At 41.2% G+C, this 21,108-nt stretch overlaps 1 protein-coding gene across 7 annotated transcripts in view; it reads left to right on the forward strand.

Moving 5' to 3' along the window:
- The window catches only part of SMARCC1 (SWI/SNF related, matrix associated, actin dependent regulator of chromatin subfamily c member 1), a 203,014-nt gene that overhangs the window by 59,185 nt on the left and 122,721 nt on the right, over positions 1-21,108 (forward strand). For all 7 annotated transcript variants that reach the window (XM_032161732.2, XM_032161733.2, XM_058442199.1 and 4 more), the window contains 3 exons: positions 8,074-8,143; positions 14,656-14,731; positions 18,410-18,535. In XM_032161732.2, the coding sequence (XP_032017623.1) occupies positions 8,074-8,143; positions 14,656-14,731; positions 18,410-18,535 (272 nt within the window). The remainder of the gene's footprint in view (positions 1-8,073; positions 8,144-14,655; positions 14,732-18,409; positions 18,536-21,108) is intronic.

A 21,108-nucleotide genomic window follows, 5' to 3' on the forward strand; every position in this document is an offset into this window, starting at 1 on the left:
CCACCAAATTAAACCTAACAAAAAGGAAATAATAAAAGCAAAAATTAATGATGTAGAAAATATACATTAGTGAGATATTCAGCAACGTCACGTGGTTCTTAGACTAATAAGGGCCAGACCTGGTGTCTCATGCCTGTAATCCCAGCAGTTTGGGAGGCCGAGGTGGATGGATCACTTGAGGTCAGGGGTTTGAGATCAGCCTGACCAAAATGGTGAAACCCCATCTCTACTAAAAATACCAAAAATTAGCCGGGTGTGCTGGCACCCATTTGTAATCCCAGCTACTTGGGAGGCTGAGGCAGGATAATCGCTTGAACTTGGGATGCGGAGGTTGCAGTGAGTCAAGATCTTGCCACTGCACTCCAGCCTGGGTGACAGAAGGAGACTCCATCTCAAAAAAAAAAAAAAAAAAAAAAAAGAAGGACTAATAAGGTGGTTAAATCCGGGTATGGTGATATGTGCCTGTATTCCAGCTCCTCTGGAGGCTGAGGTGGGAGGATCACTTGAGGTCAGGAGTTTGAGGCTGTGGCATGTGATAATTGTGCCTTTGTGTAGCCATTGCACTCCAACCTGGGCAACATAGTGAAATCTCATGTCTTAAAAAACAAGGCCTGGCGCTGTAGCTCAGGCCTGTAATCCCAGCACTCTGGGAGGCCAAGGCGGGTGGATCACCTGAGTCAGGAGTTTGAGACCAGCCTGACCAACATGGCGAAATTTAACCGGGAGTGGTGGCAGGTATCTGTATTCCTAGCTACTCGGGAGGCTGAGGCAGGAGAATCGCTTGAACCTGGGAGGTGGAGGTTGCAGTGAGCTGAGATTGCACCACTGCACTCCAGCTTGGGCAAGAAGAGCAAAACTCTGTCTTACCAAAAAAAAAAAAAAAAAAAGAAGATACCTATTGGTAAAAGAGGAAAATAGCCAAAACCTAAGTTAAAATAATTAGGTGAATGGATAAACAAATTGTGGTATATACATACAGTGCAATTATTTTTTTTGAGACGGAGTCTTTGCCCTGTCACCCAGGCTAGAGTACAGTCATGTGATCTCGGCTCACTGCAACCTCTGCCTCCTGAGTTCAAGTGATTCTCCTTCCTCAGCCTCCTGAATAGCTGGGATTACAGGTGCCCACCACCATGCCCTGCTAATTTTTGTATTTTTAGTAGAGATGGGGTTTCACTGTCTTGGCCAGGTTGGTCTCGAACTCTTGACCTCATGATCCACCTGCCTCGGCCTCCCAAAGTGCTGGGATTATAGGCGTGAGCCACCGCGCCCGGCCAGTTTTTTTAAGACAGAGTCTTGCTGTGTCACCCAGAATGGAGTGTAGTGGCATCATCTTGGCGCACTGCAGCCTCCGCCTCCTGGGTTCAAGCGATTCTCCTGCCTCAACCTCCTGAGTAGCTGGGACTACAGGAGTGCACCACCACACCCAGCTAATTTTTTTTGTATTTTTAGTAGAGACAGGGTTTCACCGTGTTGGACAGGCTTGTCTCAAACTCCTGACCTCAAGTGATCCAAACGCCTCAGCCTCCCAAAGTGCTGGGATTAGAGGCGTGAGTCACCACTCCTGGCCCCACACAGTGGAATATTATTCAAACTTGAAAAAAGAAGGAAATTTTAACATGCTAATAACATGGACAAATACCATATGATTCCAATTTTATGAAGTACCCGAAGTAGTGAAATTCATTGATAGTGAATGTAACATGGTTGTTATCAGAGACTAAGAATTTGACCACCTTAGATGAAATCATACAGAATTTGTCCTTTTATGATTAATTTGTTTTGCTTAGTGTAATGTCTTCAAAGTTTATTCATGTTACAGCATGTGCTAGAATTTCCTTTTTAAGCCTGGCTAATGCTCCATCAGGGAGTTGCTGTTCATTGGGTGTAGGGTTTTAGTTTCGTAATGTGCAGAGAGATCTGGAGATTGGACATGCAACACTGGCTGTACCTAACATTACTGAACTGCTGAACTGCTTATAAAATGGTTAAAATGGTAAATTTTATGTTTACCATCTTAACGGAAAGCAAACAAAACACTAATTAATAGAATAAAGCATTGGCAATAACAATAATGATGATGAAGCAATCCAAATAGAGTTAAACGCTTTAAAAGTGTTCCACCATGTAGAGCTAAATTGTTGTTTCCACTCTGTTTTCCTGTTTGTTTTCTATATCCATACATATTGATTGCCTTTCAGCTTCCTGACTGGGCCATGTTCTCTCTTTATTTTTATTTTTTAAATTATTTTAAATTATTATTAAATATATTAGAGATGGGCGTCTCACTATATTTCCTAGACTAGTGTTGAACTGGTATCAAGCAGTCCTCTCACCTCAGCCTCCCAAGTAATGTTATTATTTTTTAATAACAGGCTAATTGAGATATAATCCACATACCATAAAATTCACCTTTTTTTGGTTTTGTTTTGTTTTTTGAGGCAGAGTCTCACTTTTTTATCCAGGCTGGAGTGCAGTGGCATGATCTTGGCTCACTGCAGCTTCCGCCTCCCAGGTTCAAGCGATTCTCCTGCCTCAGCCTCCTGAGTAGCTGGGATTACAGGCATCCACCACGACACCCAGCTAATTTTTGTATTTTTAGTAGAGACGGGGTTTCACCATGTTGGCCAGGCTGGTCTTCAACTCCTGAGCTCAGGTGATCCACCCGACCCGGCCTCCCAAAGTGTTGGGATTACAGGCGTGAGCCACTGCGCCTAGCAAAATTCACCATTTAGAAATGCACAGTTGTGCTGGGCCCAGTGGCTCATGCCTGTAATCCCAGCACTTTGGGATGCTGAGGCAAGCGGATCACCTGAGGCCAGGATTTTGAGACCAGCCTGGCCAACATGGTGAAACCCCGTCTCTACTAAAAACACAAAAAAATAGCTGGGCATGGTGGCGGCCACCTGTCATTCCAGCTACTTGGGAGGCTGAGGCGGGAGAATTGCTCGAACCCAGGAGGCGGAGGTTGTGGTGAGCCAAGATGGCATCACTGCACTCCAGCCTATACAACAGAGTGAGACGCCGTCTCCAAAAAATATATATATAATAATAATAACAATAAAGTGCACAATTGAAAATTTTTTAGTATATTTACAGTTGTGCAGCCATCACTGTTAATTTCAAAATGTTTTCATCACTTTAAAAATAAACCCATACCTGTTAGCAGTCACTTTCCCTTCTCCCACCTTAGTCCTTGACAACCAGCAGTCCACTCTCTTGCTGTATGGGTATATTTGTTCAGGACATTTCGTAGAAATGAAAGCATAATGACATACGATCTCTTATGTCTCACTCTTTTCATTTAGCATAATATTTTCAAGGTGAATCTGTTTGATATGGTATTCCTTTTTTATTGTGGTAAAAAGCACATAACATTTATCTTAATCATTTTTACGTATACAGTATAGTAGTGTTAAGTATAAACATCTTGCTGTGCAATAGATTTTTTTTTTTGGAGACAGTCTTTTTCTGTTACCTAGGCTGCTGTGGTGCGATCATGGCTCCATGTAGCCTTGTCCTCCCACCTCAGCCTCCCAAGTAGCTGGGACTAGTGGTGCACAACACCACACATGGCTAATTTATAAACAATTTTTGTAGAGATATGTTGCCAAGGCTGGTTTCAAACTCCTGGGCTCAAGTGATCCTCCTGCCTTACTTAGCCTCCCAGTGTTATGGGATTACAGGCGTGAGCCACTGTGCACAGTCACGTGCAAGAGATCTTTAGAACTTTTTCGTCTGGCAGAACTGATACTCTGTACCCATTAAACATCTCTTTTTCTCTTTCCCCTAGCACAGGGATGTCCAATCTTGGCTTCCCTGGGCCACATTGGAAGAATAATAATTGTTTTGGGCCACACATAAAATACAGTAATGCTAGCAATAGTGGATGAACTTAAAACACACACAAAAAAACTCATAATGTTCTAAGAAAGCTTGTGTTGGGCTACATTCAAAGCCATCCTTGGCTGCACATAACCCATGGGTCTTGGGTTGGACAAGCTTGTGCTACTGCTTTTGACTACCATTCTGCTTTCTATTTCTAAAAGTTTGACTACTCTAGATACCTAATATAAGTGGAATCATTTAGTATTTGTATTATTGTGACTGACCTGTTTTACTAGTACAGTGTCCTTATTCATTCATGTCGTAGCATGTGCCTGTATTCCATTATATTTGTATACCATTTTTTATGTATTCGTACATAGATGGACATACAGGTTGCTTTTGCATTTTGGCTATTGTGAATACTGCTCTAATGAACATGGGTGTGCCAGTATCTCTTCAGCATCCTACTTTCATCCTACTTTCTTTTGGGCATATATCCAGAAGTGGTATTGCTAGATCGTATGGTAATACTGTTTTTAATTGTTTTGAGGACCCTTTCATAGCTGCTACATCATTTTATATACTCATCAACGGTGCACAATGGTTCCAGTTTTTCTGTATTTTTGTTAACACTTGTTATTTTCTATTTTGTTATAATGGTCATCCTAACAGATAAAAGCTGATATATCATTGTTTTGATTTTCATTGTCCTGATGATTAGTGACATTGGGTATCTTTTCATATGCTTATTGGTCATTTGTATATCATCTTTGGAGAAATACCTACTGAAGTACTTTTTTCGTTTTTATTTTTTATTTTTATTTTTTAATTTTTCGAGACGGAGTTTCACTCTTGTTGCCCAGGCCTAAAGTGCAGTGGTGTGGTCTCAGCTCACTGCAACTTCCACCTCCCAGGTTCAAGCATTTCTGCCTCAGCCACTCAAGTAGCTGGGATTACAGGCCCCTGCCACCATGCCCAGCTAATTTTTGTAGTTTTAGTAGAGACAAGGTTTCATCATGTTGGCCAGGCTGGTCTCAAACTACTGACCTCAGGTGATCTGCTGCCTTGACCTCCCAAAGTGCTGGGATTACAGGCATGAGCCACCACACCTGGTCTCGTTTTTAAATTGTTTGTTGTTATTGTTCAGTTCTAGGCCTTTAAAAAAAAATTTTTTTTTTTTAAGACAGAATTTCGTTCCCATCACCCAGGCTGGTTGCGGTGAGCCGAGATTGCGCCACTGCACTCCAGCCTGGGCAACAGAGTGAGACTCCGTCTCAAAAAAAAAAAAAAAAACCCAACAAAAAAACCCAATTCTCTTGTTCTAGCTAAGCTAATTTCAATTAATTATTATATTAACTGTTTGATATGCTAATTAACTGTCTTTTATATTATACTAATTATTATATTAAGTGTGTATTTTTATTTTCTATGTTCTTGTTGCTCTGGCATTTGATGACCTGGGGAGAGATTGCCCTTTTGAGGGCTAGCTAATTTCTGAAGATAATAACTTCCCTAGGAGCACATCTTTCATATGTAAACCAACCAATCTGAGTACATAGCTGTAACCGTCTCCTTATCTAACTCTCACACACCAAACCAGTATTTCCCCTTTTCTAAATCATTCCAGGGTGAGGTACCAGGCAATTAGAGACAACCTCTGTGCCCCAGTGTTTCTTGCAATTATTCAGCCATCCCCACCTTGAATTGTTATTCTGCCCCATGTTAGCTTTTCTATGGAAACCCCAATACAGGCTTTGGCTTAGGCTTCCCCTTGTTCCTGTCTTCTACCTCTTGACTATTGTGATGCCTCTGCAGTGGCTCTGCATGGTATGTTCTTTTCCTTCTTTTGGGATAGATAAGTAATTCATCTTTCAATGGCATTGGCCTTACTCTTTTGTCATTCAGCCATACTTCTATAAATTAATTCCTGGGTATAAATTTATAATACCTGGGAAGAGAGCAAGTTTACATCTCACACCTTTTGTTGTTTCTGCTATTGGGAAATTTTTCAAAGACAATTAAAAAATTGTCTTGATAAAAATCAAAAATTTTTTTGGCCAGGCACAGTGGCTCACGCCTGTAATCCCAGCACTTTGGGAGGCCGAGGTGATAGATCACCTGAGGTCAGGAGTTTGAGACGAGCCTGATCAACATGGAGAAACCCCGTCTCTACTAAAAATACAAAAAATTAGTCAGGCATAGTGGCGCATGCCTGTAATCCCAGCTACTTGGGAGGCTGAGGCAGGAGAATCACTTGAACCCAGGAGGCAGAGGTTGCGGTGAGCCGAGATCGCACCATTGCATTCCAACCTGGGCAACAAGAGTGAAACTCTGTCTCAAAAAAAAAAAAAAAAAAAAAATCAAAATTTGTATCAAAGTCAGCTGTGGTTAGGAAAGATACCTTTTCTTTTTTTTTTCATAAAGGTGCATAGTCTTTGACGATGAAATCAGTATTCTGAAAGGCAGCTTTTACTAGTTAGAGCACCACCAAGACACACTTGACAGGACAGGTTAGTTTAGGTAGTTGGGATTTAGAAAGATCCTCTGGCCCCTTCTTTTCTTTTTTCCTCTGCTGTGTTGAGTTACCATGTTAGGGAACAGAGCCTGATTCTGTCATTTTCACCTTTTGTTTTGAGATGGGGACTCACTCTTGCCCGGTCTGAAGTGCAAGAGTGCACTTATTAATAGCTCATTGCAGCCTCAAACTATAATGCTCAAGTGATCTTCCTGCCCTAGCCTCCTGAGTAGCTGGGAGTATAGATGCATACCACCATGCCTAGCTATTTACTTTTATTTTTAAAATTTTTTAAGAGACTGAATCTCACTTTGTTGCCCAGGGTGGTCTTGAACTGCTGAGCTCAAGTGATCTTCCTGCCCCTGCCTCCAAAAGTGCTGGGATTACAGGCATGAACCACCACACCTGGCCCCCTTTCACTTTCTTTTCAGATAGTTAGGTGAGTCATTGTATACTTCAAAAACAGCACAGGTGCCCGGCGCGGTGGCTCACGATTGTAATCCCAGCACTTTGGGAGGCCGAGGCAGGCGGATCACGAGGTCAGGAGATCGAGACCATCCTAGCTAACATGGTGAAACCCCCGTCTCTACTAAAAATACAAAAAATTAGCTGGGCGTGGTGGCGGGCGCCTGTAGTCCCAGCTACTCGGGAGGCTGAGGCAGGAGAATGGCGTGAACCCGGGAGGCAGAGCTTGCAGTGAGCCGAGATCGCACTGCTGCACTCCAGCCTGGGTGAGAGCACAAGACTCCGTCTCAAAAACAAAAACAAAAAAACAACAACAACAAAAAACAGCATAGGTATGAGGGCTTCATGGCTTTATTCAGTGAAAATGAGGCTATATCTTGTTAAAACCTGCACTGGAAAGTAATTTTTACTTGACTAATTTACTTAGATCTGTCTGTCTGTTTGTTTGTTTGTTTTTTGCTGTGGGCTTTAAGGGGGCTTACTTTAGAACTTCTCTCTTACTATTAGGCATACATTTTCTAAGCTAAATTCAGACTACCAAAGAAGCACATGATAACCAATGCTGAAATGTGGAGGTAATTTAACTGTGATTAGAATACTAAGAACCACTTTATTATATAATTTGCACTTATCTTTGGAAAAAACTTTTGAAAAAAAAGTCTACAATATGTAATCACATTGCTTACACTCGTGTTGGGAGGGCTAACAGGTATGAGGCAGTTAAAGAATAGTAAAAATAGTATTTTTGGTAAAAGCTTTGATGTAGCACTTTAAAGCTTATAGGCCATCAGAAAAAGAGAATCTAGAGGAAGCAGAGTAGTTAGTAAAACTTTCATCAATGAGATGAAGTATGGTTTACATCTTGAAAGATGTGTAATAATTGCTAAGCCTCAAAGAGGGATGAGAGGTTCACCATGGGAAGTGAAGCATTAAATAATATGGTGATTATTATTTGGGTAGAAGAGAGAGGAGAGGCTGGTGGGTGAATGGAATGGGAGTATTTTACCACAGTGGATAATTGGTTTTGTCGAGAGTGATGGATAGTAGACTTACAGTTTGGAAAGTCTGAAAGACTGAGAAATTTCCCCTCAATCTGGTAGATAGTACTCAATTTGAAAACTTTTTCTTTCCAAACCAGCAACAGCATGTTCGAAAAATGTTATTCATTAGCACACCAAAACATCTTAGTAAAATTTAAGGCTAAAAATCGTAGTTTCTTTATTACTTTGTCAGTTTGAGTAAAGTTGTTTCTTTTTCTCTTTCAGAAGAATGGTTGAGACCAGTGATGAGAAAAGACAAGCAAGTGTTAGTGCATTGGGGCTTTTATCCAGACAGGTAATGTTCATATGCCGTGAGACCTGGTATAAAGATTTCTGTGAAAGGAAGGCACATTTATTTATAGTTTTATTTTCTGAATAGTGACAATTTGTTGCTTTGTGTTCAGTCATTTTTCTCACTTACGGAGTCTTTTATTGACTATTTTCTTATTTAAGGTACAAAATTTAATGAGGTCACCATTAAATGGTGAATGAATAAGCCATAAATGACTTTATTTAGCTTTAAAAAAAACTGATATCAAGGCTGGGCGCGGTGGCTCATGCCTGTAATCCCAGCACTTTGGGAGGCTGAGACAGTTGGATCATGAGGTCAGGAGCTCGAGACCAGCCTGGTCAACATAGTGAAACCCCGTCTCTACTAAAAATAAAAAAAATTAGCCAGACGTGCTGGCAGGCGCCTGTAATTCCAGCTACTTGGGAGGCTAAGGCAGGAGAATCCCTTGAACCCGGGAGGTGGAGGTTGCAGTGAGCCGAGATTGCGCCGTTGCCCTCCAGCCTGGGCGACGGAGTGAGACTCCGTCTCAAAAAAAACCAAAAACAAAACCTCATATCCTTTACGTAGTTGCCAAAAAAGTCTCTGTGGTATTAGGTTGCTAATTTATATTTGTTTCTTTTAAGAAATGAATTTTGCCGGGCACGGTGGCTCATGCCTTTAATTGCAGCACTTGGAAAGGCCGAGGTGGGTGGATCACTCGAGGTCAGGAGTTCAAGACCAGCCTGGCCAACATGGTGAAACTCCATCTCTACTAAAACTATAAGTTAACCAGACATGGTGGCGCACGCCTGTAATCCCAGCTACTCAGGTGTCTGAGGCATGAGAATCACTTGAACCTGGGAAGCGGAGGTTGCAGTGAGCCGAGATCATGCCGCTGCACTCCATCCTTGGTGACAGAGTCTCACTCTGTCTTCAGAAAATAAGGAATTTTTTTTCTAGTGTTTATTACTGATCAGTTTTTTTTTGAGACAGAGTCCCACTTTGTCACCCAGGCTGGAGTACAGTGGCACAGTCTCGACTCACTGCAACCTCCACCTCCCGGGTTCAAGTGATTCTCCTGCCTCCATCCTTCCTAGTAGCTGGGATTACGGATGCCCCCCCACCAGGCCTGGCTAATTTTTGTATTTTTAGTAGAGACAGGGTTTCACCATGATGTTCAGGCTGGTCTTGCACTCCTGACCTCAGGTGATCCACCCGCCTTGGCTTCACAAAGTGCTGGGATTACAGGTGTGAGCCACCGCGTCCAGCCTGATCAGTTTGCTTTTTTCAAAAACTACTCGTGCCAAACCATTAAGGATGAAATTAATTTATGTCGAAAATTGAGTTTTTCTTCTCATCAGAAATTTATTTGCCTAGTACTGTTGTGGCTTTACATGTTATAACCCATACTAGTTTCAGTTTCTATAGTATGAATAATGAGTATTATAAACAAGAGCTAGATATTAGTGAAAATAGTGGGGCCAGGCACGGTGGCTCACACCTGTAATCCCAGCACTTTGGGAGGCCAAGGCGGGTGGATCACGAGGTCAGGAGACTGAGACCATCCTGGGTAACACGGTGAAACCCCGTCTATCTACTAAAAATACAAAAAAATCGGCCGGGTGTGGTGGTGGGTGCCTGTAGTCCCAGCTGCTCCGGAGGCTGAGGCAGGAGAATGGCATGAACCCCAGGGGCGGAGCTTGCCACGAGCCGACATTGTGCCACTGCAGTCCACAGCCTGGGTGACAGAGACTCCATCTCAAAAAAAAAAAAAAAATTTTTATTTATTTATTAAATAATTAATATTAATGCCTGCATATAGTGCACACGGAAATAGGGATAACATTGTACTATATTTTTCTAAACCTATAGTAGAGCAGTTTTAGTATTCATTTCATTCTTGCCATGTAAAGTGGAGATTTTCATTGTGGTTTCTACAGGTCTAGTCAGTCTTCTTTCACCTACTTTTTAAATTTTTATTATTTTATTTTTTCATAAGTTATTGGGGTACAGGTGATATCTGGTTACATGAGTAAATTCTTTAATGGTGATTTGGTGCACCCATCACCCGAGCAGTATACACTGCACTTTATTTGTAGTCTTTTATCCCTCGCCCCCCACTCCCACTTTTTTTTAACCTCTACTTCTGTCTACTTCTCGTCTTCTCATATTATTTATAGCAAATCCCAAACACCATTTGAATCATAAGTGTTTTAGTATGTATTTAAAAAGAAATACATTCTCTCTTTTTTTAAATTTTTTTCAGATGGAGTCTTACTCTGTCTCCCAGGCTGGAGTGCAGTGGCGCAATCTCAGCTCCGCCTCCCTGGTTCTAGCGATTCTCATGCCTTAGCCTCCTGAGTAGCTGGGATTATAGGCGCATGCCACCACACCTGGCTAATTTTTGTATTTTTAGTAGAGATGAGATTTTGCCATGTTGGCCAGGCTGGTTTCGAACCCCTGACCTCAGGTGATCCACCCACCTTGGCCTCCCAAAGTGCTGGGATTATAGGTGTGAGCCACCATGCCTGGGCTTTTTTTTTTTTTTTTTTTTTTGAGACAAAGTCTTGCTCTGTTACCCAGGCTGCAGTGCAGTGGCATGAAGACAGCTGAAGTGATCCTTCCACCTCAGCCTCTCTGGGGGCTGGCACTACAGGCACGTGCCACCCATAGGTGCCTTATTTTTAAATTTCTTGTTGGCGGGGGTGGGGGGGTTCTCTGTATGTTGTTCAGGCTGGTCTCAACCTCCTGGCCTCAAACAGTTCAAAGTAATAATACCATTGTCATCTTAAAAAAATCCAAACAGTTCCTTAATATAAAATATCATGGCTGGGCATGATGGCTCATGCCTGTAATCCCAGCAGTTTGGGAGGCTGAGGAGGGAGGATCACTTGAGGCCAGGAGTTCTAGACCACCTTGGGCAACGTGGTGAAACCTTGTCTCTACAAAAAATCCAAAAATTAGCCAGTCATGATGACACGTGCCTGTAGTCCCAGATACTTGGGATGGGGCTGAGGCAGGAAGATTACTTGAGCCCTAGAGGTTGAGGCTGCAGTGAGCTGAGATCGTGCCACTGCACTGCAGCCTGGGCAACAGAGCGAGACCCCGTCTCAAAAAAAAAAAAAAAAAAATCAAAAAAAAAAAAAAAAAAAAATCCAGTCAATGTTGTCAATTAAATGACACACTTGATTGATTGATAGTTGTTTGAATTAGAATTTAGATAAAATCTGCCTGTTGGGATTAGTTGGTATATTTAAGTACTTTTCTAATTTATAATTTTATAGGTTCTTCCTCTGTCTTCATGACCTCCCCTTTCTTAAAACCTTACTGGTTTTAAGAAACCAGTTGGTTTGCCGGGCGTGGTGGCTCAAGCCTGTAATCCCAGCACTTTGGGAGGCCGAGGCGGGCGGATCACAAGGTCAGGAGATCGAGACCATCCTGGCTAACACGGTGAAACCCTGTCTCTACTAAAAATACAAAAAATTAGCCGGGCGTGGTGGCGGGCGCCTGTAGTCCCAGCTACTCGGGAGACTGAGGCAGGAGAATGGCGTGAACCCAGGAGGCGGAGCTTGCAGTGAGCCGAGATCGCGCCACTGCACTCCAGCCTAGGGGACAGAGCGAGACTCCGTCTCAAAAAAAAAAAAAAAAAAAAAAAAAGAAACCAGTTGGTTTGTCATGTTTTGTTTACCACAGTATGGAATTTTTCAGTGGCAGCACTATGGTTTATTTGAACGGATTACTCTGTTCTCTGTATTTCCCTTAAATTGGTAGCGGGATCTAAGGTTAATCAGATTCCATTTTAATTGGGGAGGAACAAGACTGTTGCATATATGTGTGTTATCAGTAAACATAAAACGTCAGGTTTTGCTTTGTTTTTGTTAGTCTATTTATTTTACTTGTAATTATATTTTTAAAAGAAGGAAGTTTGTCTTTAGATTCATTGAACATTTTAAGAGTATATGCAGTCTTTTTATGTAGTTCAAGTTAATTACAACTAAATCAAGTCAGCTTTGTAATCAGTCTCATGTGAACCATAACTGACAAATTTAAGTGAATAACTTCCCCTCCCCTAAGGATTAGTTTTTTTTACTTTTAAAAAATATGTTGCCCAGACTGGCCTCAAATTCCTGGGCTCAAGTGATTCTCCTTACTAACTGGGACTACAAGTACGTGTCACTAGGCCCAGCTTATTTTTAAAACATCATTTGAATAAGTTCTGTCTGTAAAGCACTCCCAGTCTAAAGGCTTCAAGTCAGTAGTCCTTGCATCCAAAAACACCTTTTAATATTTCAGCAACTATATAGGAAAGAGGTTTGCCCTTTGAAACCCTTCAGTGGAAACTTAAATTTATGATGACAAGCTACGTAAGTATAGAGTTGGTATAAATTCCAAAATAATACATTTTAAGACCATATAGCCTGTTTGCTTACTTTTTCCTTATGTATCGAATAAGATGTGGCAGCTGGCTCAGGTCTTGTTTTCTCAAGGGGTCTTGTTAATTCACTTTTTAAAAATGAACTATGGCCTGTGCCCTCACTTCTGCCCACATTTCAATTTCTAATCAAGACTGGAAGAGTATAAGGTTCGGTGTTTTTTTGTTTTTTTTTTGTTTGTTTTTTTTTTGAGACGGAGTCTCACTCTCACCCCCAGGCTGGAGTACAGTGGTGCAATCTAAGCTCACTGCAAACTCCGCCTCCCAGGTTCATGTGATTCTCCTGCCTCAGCCTCCCAAGTAGCTGAGATTACAGGTGCACACCACAACTCCCCGCTAATTTTTGTATTTTTTAATAGAAACGGGATTTTGCCATGTTGGCCAGGCTGGTCTTGAACTCCTTATACCTCAGGTGATCCACTGCCTTGGCCTCCCAAAGTGCTGGAATTACAGGCGTGAGCCACTGCGCCTGGCCAGGTTCCATATTCTTTTGAACTGACTTCTGAATGGTGACTAAAAGGAAGCCGATACTTGTCATCATACTAGATGTCATTTGGTTTCATAGTTTACTGGTCAGTATAGTGATATTCACAGTGTTTTATTTTGGTAAAAAATTTTGTGCCTATTTTATGATTTTGTTGGAGTAGGTGGCCTGATTTATGTCAGTAAGTTAGAGCTTGTTGATAAAGAGACTTCTTGAGCAAAAAGATGTGAAGAAATGAGAGTAAGCTATATGGATATCTGGACAGTGAGGGAGCAATCTGTGTAGAGTGTATGCAGGCTTAGTAGGGCATGTTGGAATAATGTTATCAAAGCTTGTGTGGCTCAAATATAACATGAGTAAGGAGAGAAGAACAGGAGATGGGATCAGAGTCTCTGTCAGATAATTAGATCTTGAAGCCATGGCAAGCCATCGTTAGGTTTTTTACTTTCACTCTGATTGGGTGAGAGCTGTTGGAAGGGTTGGATCAGTGGAGTGATGTGGACTGACTTAGTTTTCAAAAAGATCACTATGGTTGCTATGTGAAAAATTAACTCTTGAGAGACCAAGAGACCAATGGCAGAAGCAGGAAAACTAGTGAGCAGAGTGGAGGGGTAAGAATTAGATAGATTCTAGACATACTTTTGAAGTTAAAGCAGTTGGTTTGATTACAGGATGTGCTTGAGAATGGAATCAAGGCTGTTTCCAAGTATTTTGGCCTAAACAGCAGGAAAGATAAAGTTGTCATTACTGAAATGGAAATGATTGGCTAGAGTACATCGCTGGGGTCAGGGTAGCATTACAAGTTGAGCTTTGAGTGTTAGGTTTGGAAGGCTTGTTAGACGTTCTACGCAAGAAGATGTGGAGTTGTCTGTTGGATTTATGAGTTCAGAATACATAGGAGAGTGCTGATATAAAATTTGAAGTCATCAGTGTATATTCGAAGTTATAGGAATGAATGAAATTAGCAAGAGAGAAGGATTTTTCCAAAAACTGAACCCAGGAACTTTTGAAAGTTGAAGACATTTGGGACTAAGACATAAACTGACATGGAAACTGAAGAGAGGTTGGTGAGTATAAGGACTATCAGGTGATAGTACTTTCTTGGTGGCCAAGTGAGGGAAATGCTTTGAGGAAAGAGCAAGCAGCTGTTTAAAATTTTTTGGTCTTAGTCTTGAACTTCAGGTTTAGCAATATATACGTTACTGGTGACCTCTACAGAGGAGCTTTCTTGGCAGAATAGTAAAGACGAAAGTGTCTGATAAGTTGCTATTAATAGATTTTAGAAGTATTTCTTTTAGTTTTTTGTTTTGTTTTGTTTCGAGATAGGGTATCTCTCTGTTGCCTAGACTAAAGTGTAGTGGCGTGATCTCGGTTCACTGCAACCTCTGCCTCCTGGGTTCAAACGATTCTTCCACCTCAGCTTCCTGGGTAGTGGGGACTACAGTCACATCCCACCATGCCCGGCTAATTTTTGTATTTTTTGGTAGAGATGCGGTTTTACCGTGTTGACCAGGCTGGGATTTTAGTAGTATTTCTAAAACATGTTCTTATTATTTATAAGTCTTTCTAATGAATTACCTTTGACTCTAATTTGTTTTTCTCGTTTTGATTCCTTTATAGCTATGATACTTGGGTCCATAGTAACGATGTTGATGCTGAAATTGAAGATCCACCAATTCCAGAAAAGCCATGGAAGGTAAATGATTTAACAAAAAAAAAAATCTTATAATAATCTTTTTAAAATTTTTCTGAGATGGCATCTCAGTCTCGCGCAGGCTAGAGTGGAGTGGTGCGATCTTGGCTTACTGCAACCTCTGCCTCCCGGGTTCAAGTGATTCTCATGCGTCAACCTCCCAAGTAGCTAGGACTACAGGCACACTCCACCACGTTCGGCTAATGTTTGTATTTTTAGTACAGACGGAGTTTTACTGGGTTGATCAGGCTGGCCTCAAACTGCTGACCTCAGCTGATCCGCCTGCCTCAGCCTCCCAAAGTGCTGGGATTACAGGTGTAAGCCATCGTGCCTGGCCAAAAAAATTCTTATAATAATCTAATAGCTCTTCTCAGCTGTTTTCTGTAGCAGTCTCTCCAAGGAGATACAGAATGTTGGTTTCCCTTTCCTGTCATCCATTTACGAGATACGCACAGCCATGAAGACTTTATTATCTAGGTCTTAGATGAAATGTCTGCAGTGCTTGATGTTTGAGGAGAATCCGAAGGCAGGTCAGATTGTGGTTTGTGAGAGAGGAGTGTGAGGAGTAGAAGTTGAACATCACTGATGATGTTATTTGGGAAGCTTGGAAGCAGTGCCTGTGTGACTTTTAGAATGATATAGACTTAACTTTATTAATCATTTCTACCATAATGTAATGAGAGTCCATACGTTGACTTGTTAATCAACTTTTGATGTGGAAATAAAGTTTGTGGGGCATGGTGGCTCACACCTGTAATAACAACACTTTGGGAGGCTAAGGCAGGAGGATTGCTTGAACAGCCTGAGCTACCAAAAAAAAAAATTATCTGAGCATAATGTCAAGTGCCCTATAGTCCTAGCTACATGGAAGGCTGAGGCAGGAGGATTGCTTGAGCTGAGGAGGTTGAGGCTGCAGTGAGCCATGATTGCAACCACTTCACTCTAGCCTTTGTAACAAGTTAAGACCCTGTCTCAAAACAAAAAAATTAATTTTACAAGTTGCAAGAGTAGTACAAAACAAAGCACTACTTTGTACCCTTCTTCCAGATTTATCTTTTATTTATTTATTTATTTATTTATTTATTTATTTATTATTATTATTTTTTTGAAACAGAGTCTGGCTCTGTCGCCCAGGCTGGAGTGCAGTGACGCGATCTCGGCTCACGGCAAGCTCCACCTCCCAGGTTCACACCATTCTCCTGCCTCAGCCTTCTGAGTAGCTGGGATTACAGGCGCCCGCCACCACGCCCGGCTGATTTTTCTTTCTTTTTTTTTTTCTTTTAGTAGAGATGGGGTTTCCCCGTGTTAGCCAGGATGGTCTCGATTTCCTGACCTTATGATCTGCCTGCCTCAACCTCCCAGAGTGCTGGGATTACAGGCGTGAGCCACCGCGCCTGGCCCAGATTTTTCTGTTTTTAACTATTTTTGGAAATTAAATGTTGAAATTACACTATCATCTAATAGTAAAGGAGTAAGCCATATGACTCATGAGCCATGTAATGTTGTGAAGTACTACTGAAGGATTTTTAGACATCTATTTCCCTGTACATTATAGTATCAGAACTGGGAATGATTACTTAACTATGGTATCACATTATTAGGAAGGAAACTAGGCTCCAAAAGTTAGTAGTTTTACGCAAGGACACATAGACTTTTGTATTATTTTGACATGAAGGTATTTTTTATGAGAGAGATAATAAAGCATAGGACTTGAGAGCTCAGGGAGAACTTAGTGCAAATCCAAGCTTTGCCTCTCACTGGGAGTGTAACTAGTCAGCTTACTAAAACTGTTTGCCCCAATTTTCTGATTTGGAAAGCCAGAGAGTATAATACCTGCATTATTTCACCGTGCGTAGGAGGGTTAAATGAGATTATACACGTAAGATGTTCAGCATAGTGCCTGACACAAACAGTTGTTAGCTGTCACATACTTTTCTAACATTCTTTCTCAGGAGAAAGGATTTCTTTCAAGGATTTCTCAGTAGTTAAAGGATTATCAGTGTGAAAATTGAGCTCTTTAAAAAAAAAAAAAAAAGGAAGCAATGTGTACACATGTTTCTCACACTTTGGAAAACACTATTTTGACTATTTTCTAATTTTCTGAACTATCAGTTAATTAACCCTTTTATTTAGCACAGTCCTATTTTTTTCTAACTAGCTTAAGGCTCTATTTATACACTCTATTTATTTATTTATTTATTTATTTATTTATTTATTTATTTATTTTGAGACGGAGCTTCATTCTTGTTGCCCAGGCTGGAGTGCAATGGCGTGATCTTGGCTCACCGCAACCTCCGCTTCCGGGGTTCAAGCGATTCTCCTGCCTCAGCCTCCCAAGTAGCTGGGATTACAGGCATGCGCCACCACCTTAGCTAATTTTTGTATTTTTAGTAGAGACGGGGTTTCTCCATGTTGGTCAGGCTGGTCTTGAACTCCCAACCTCGGGTGATCTGCCCACCTTGGCCTCCCAAAGTGCTGGGATTACAGGCATGAGCCACCACGTCCGGCCTATACACTCTATTTATACTGCTCTATTTATACTGCTCTGTTTATACACTCTTCCCATAGTTTGTCCATTTAGGAGTCTTTTCAGGTTACATTATTGGTGGCTTTATTTGTCTTGGACAGGCTGTTAATTTGCTGTTTGTGTATATTACTGTGTAACTATAGTTTTCAAGGGAGAGGAGGCGTGTAGTCAGATGGGTATCATTCTTAACTCAAGGTACTTGAAAGGCATATCCCAAATAACCAGTTTAGTAGCTCTTTGAAAACAGGGAGTTTAGATTGACAAATTACTAGGAAGTTCATATTGTTTTCTAGTCATTGCCACAGTGTATCTTGTTTTTACAGTGTTCTAGGAAGGCTTCATAATTGTAATCTGTTCTTGACTGAACATGTTCATTTCAACCAACACTACTCCAATTCAAACCTCCACCATGACTTGAGTTTTTCTGTACAGGCAAGAATTGCCTAATGTCAAATTCCAGTTGTGCCACCATTGAGAAATACTGTTGGATAATATGGAATGTTATATGGGTTAGGCCTGTGGTTTAAATATGTATCTATATGTATATATACATCTACATTTGTACAACATCCGCACGAACTTTCATTTTCTTCTTACTCAGAAGCATGAAATTAAACAAGGGAGGTGACCATATAAAGGACTGGGAAGAACCCACCATCTGACTGTCACTTTTCCATCCCTACCTCAGCCTTGGCTCTCCCTGAAAGATCTCTGTAGAGCACCATGTGTACTTGATGGGGCAGGTGATAGGCCTCTGCGAGTGTGCTCTGTCATCAACACTTAGAGTGTTGATAAACTCAGAGACATCCTTTGTGCCTAAAGCAGTGACTGATTTTGGCTCTGTGCTGTTCAATGGTTTTATCAGTGATTTTCATGAACATAAGGATGAAATGATTAAGCAAAACAAATTTGAGGGACTTTGCTGTCAAAATCTGGGTCTAGTATAAATTACCGATACTTTCTTGTTCTCTTTAATATGGAATAAAAATTGAGATGATTAAATTACAACTCATATCATTAGTAGTATTACATTATTTATGTTTTATGCATTTGAGGCTTTGAAAATAAATTAGCTTGTTTCCTTTTCAATACTGTAAAACCTTGAGTGATTTTTTGTTATTTATGTAGATATTCATGCTTTGATGTGGTTTTAGGTTCATGTGAAATGGATTTTAGACACTGATATTTTCAATGAATGGATGAATGAGGAGGATTATGAGGTGGATGAAAATAGGAAGCCTGTGAGTTTTCGTCAGCGGATTTCAACCAAGAATGAAGAGGTATTTTCTTTGGCACGGTTTCTCACCATTAAGTCTGTCTTCTTGGCCTAAATGTTATTAAATCTTCATCAGTAAGCTGTCATATACAAACCACTTAGGAACTTTCACATCTACCTGATGGTTGATGTGCCATCAGGTGAAAATTCCAAAGTGGCTGTAACAGCCATCTCAGAAGCAATAACCTCCCAAAAAGTGGTATGAAAATCTTAAAAGGTTATTAAGATTTAAAGTGGCCCACGCAGAAGGGTAGTGGTGTAGCTGATTTTGCCCACTAGATCTGAAGTGTAATGTCACGGCAGAATTTAATGTAGCTGTTGGTTTTCCTATGCAAAACTCATTTTGTTTAATATGTATATATACTTTTTGAGACAGAGTCTTGCTGTGTTGCCCAGGCTGGAGTGCAGTGGCACAATCTCGGCTCACTGCAACCTCTGCCTCCTGGATTGAAGCGATTCTCCTGCCTCAAGCCTCCCGAGTAGCTGGGATTATAGGTGCTTGCCACCATACCTGGCTAATTTTTGCATTTTTAGTAGAGACAGGGTCCCTCCATTTTGGCCAGGCTGGTCTCAAACTCCTGACCTCAGATGATCAGACTGCCTTGGCCCCTCAAAGTGCTGGGATTACAGGCATGAGCCACCACACCCGATCTGTTTAATATTCTTAAATAACTGTTAATCCACAGATGGTAGTTAGTGTAAAGTACAGGCCTTAAACATCTTAACAGTTATAGTTCAATCCGCTTTTCTGAGGGTGGATGACTTGACATTTTATATCATTTAATCTTTTAAGACGTTCAATTGATTAGATATTTACCCATGATTCCTTGTAAGGCACAACTTGTGGAAGGCACAATTTGTGTGGTAGGTGTCACTAGAAGACGACTTGACACTGAGGAGAAGATGTGTTAGTATTGGGTTTGTGATAGCTTTTAGAGACTTCTGGTTCTTTTTCCTGGGGTATTGTTTTACTTTTATTATTTATTTATTTATTTATTTATTTATTTTTTGAGGCAGATTCTCACTCTATTGTCCAGGCTGGAGTGCAGTGGCGTGATCTCGGCTCACTGCAACCTCCACCTCCTGGGTTCAAGTGATTCTCCTGCCTCAGCCTCCCAGTTAGTTGGGACTACAAGCGTGCGCCACCACATCTGGCTAATTTTTGTATTTTTAGTAGAAACGGGGTTTCACCATGTTGGCCAAGCTGGTCTTGAACTCTTAACCTCAGGTGATCTGCCTGCCTTGGCCTCCCAAAGTGCTGGGATTACAGGCGTGAGCCACCGCGCCTGGCCTGTTTTACTTTATTGAAAAATCTTAGAGATGGATATTCTTTGAACCACTGACATACAGAGTATAGTACTTTCATACCTATTTCAGTGCTGTGACTTTACTATGAAAACCTTACTGTTTTTCACATTAATTTTTTTTTTTTTTCCTTGACAAGGGGTCTTGTTCTATTGCCCAGGCTGGAGTGCATTGGAATGATCTTGGCTGAATGCAATCTCTGCCTCCTGGGTTCAAGTAATTCTCCTGCCTCAGCTTCCCAAGTACGTGGGATTACAGGCACGTGCCACCACACCTGGCTAATTTTTGTATTTTCAGTAGAGATGGGGTTTCACTATGTTGGCCAGGCTGATCTTGAACTTCTGACCTCAGTTGATACACCCGCCTTGGCCTCCCAAAATGCTGGGATTACAGATATAAGCCACCATGCCTTGCCAATTTTTAGGAAAATATTAGGTAACAAAAATATTAAATGACTTGGCCCAGTGGCTCACACCTGTAATCCCAGCACTTTCGGAGGCCGAGGTGGGAGGATTGTTTGAGCCCAGAAGTTTGAGACCAGCCTGGGCAATGTAGCAAAACCTAGTCTCTTCAACTGATAAAAAAAATTAGAGAAAAAAAAGAAAAGAAAAATGTTTTACAGTTGAGTCTTTGTCATACCTTTTTACTTATGGTTGGTTGGTGTTTGTTTTGGAATTGGACTATTCAAAATTTTTTTTTTCCCACTGCTGTCTTGTGGTGCTGATGACTTTTCATATTCTCTTATTTTAACCTTTCCAGAAGATATACTTACATATTTGCTTTCCCTGAATATATTTTAATCCAAGGCTTTTTTGTCATTAGGAATATTCCAATTTCAGCATTACATTATTTAACTGGCCAGTTCATACCCATTTCTGTTCAGATTTAGTTTGTTTTTTATTCATTTATTTTTAGGAGGTTATATAAAAATGGATATTTGTTAAGAAATTTAGGGTTGGGCATTGTGGCTCACGCCTGTAATTCGAGTACTTTGGGAGGCCAGGGTAGGTGGTTTGCTTGAGCCCAGGAGTCCGAGACTAGCCTGGGCAACATGGCAATACCCTGTCTCTGCAAAAAATACAAAAATTAGCTGGGCACGGTGGTGCGCAAATGTAGTCCCAGCTACATGGGAGGCTGAGGTAAGGGGTATCAATTGAGCCCAGGAGGTTAAGGCTGCAGTGATCCATAGTCACTTGAACTTGGGTGGTGGAGGTTGCAGTGAGCTGAGATTGCGCCACTGCACTCCAGCCTGGGTGTCAGAGTGAGACCCTG

The sequence above is a fragment of the Hylobates moloch genome, unplaced genomic scaffold, assembly GCF_009828535.3.
Source record: "Hylobates moloch isolate HMO894 unplaced genomic scaffold, HMol_V3 SCAFFOLD_8, whole genome shotgun sequence".
Taxonomy (NCBI): domain Eukaryota; kingdom Metazoa; phylum Chordata; class Mammalia; order Primates; family Hylobatidae; genus Hylobates; species Hylobates moloch.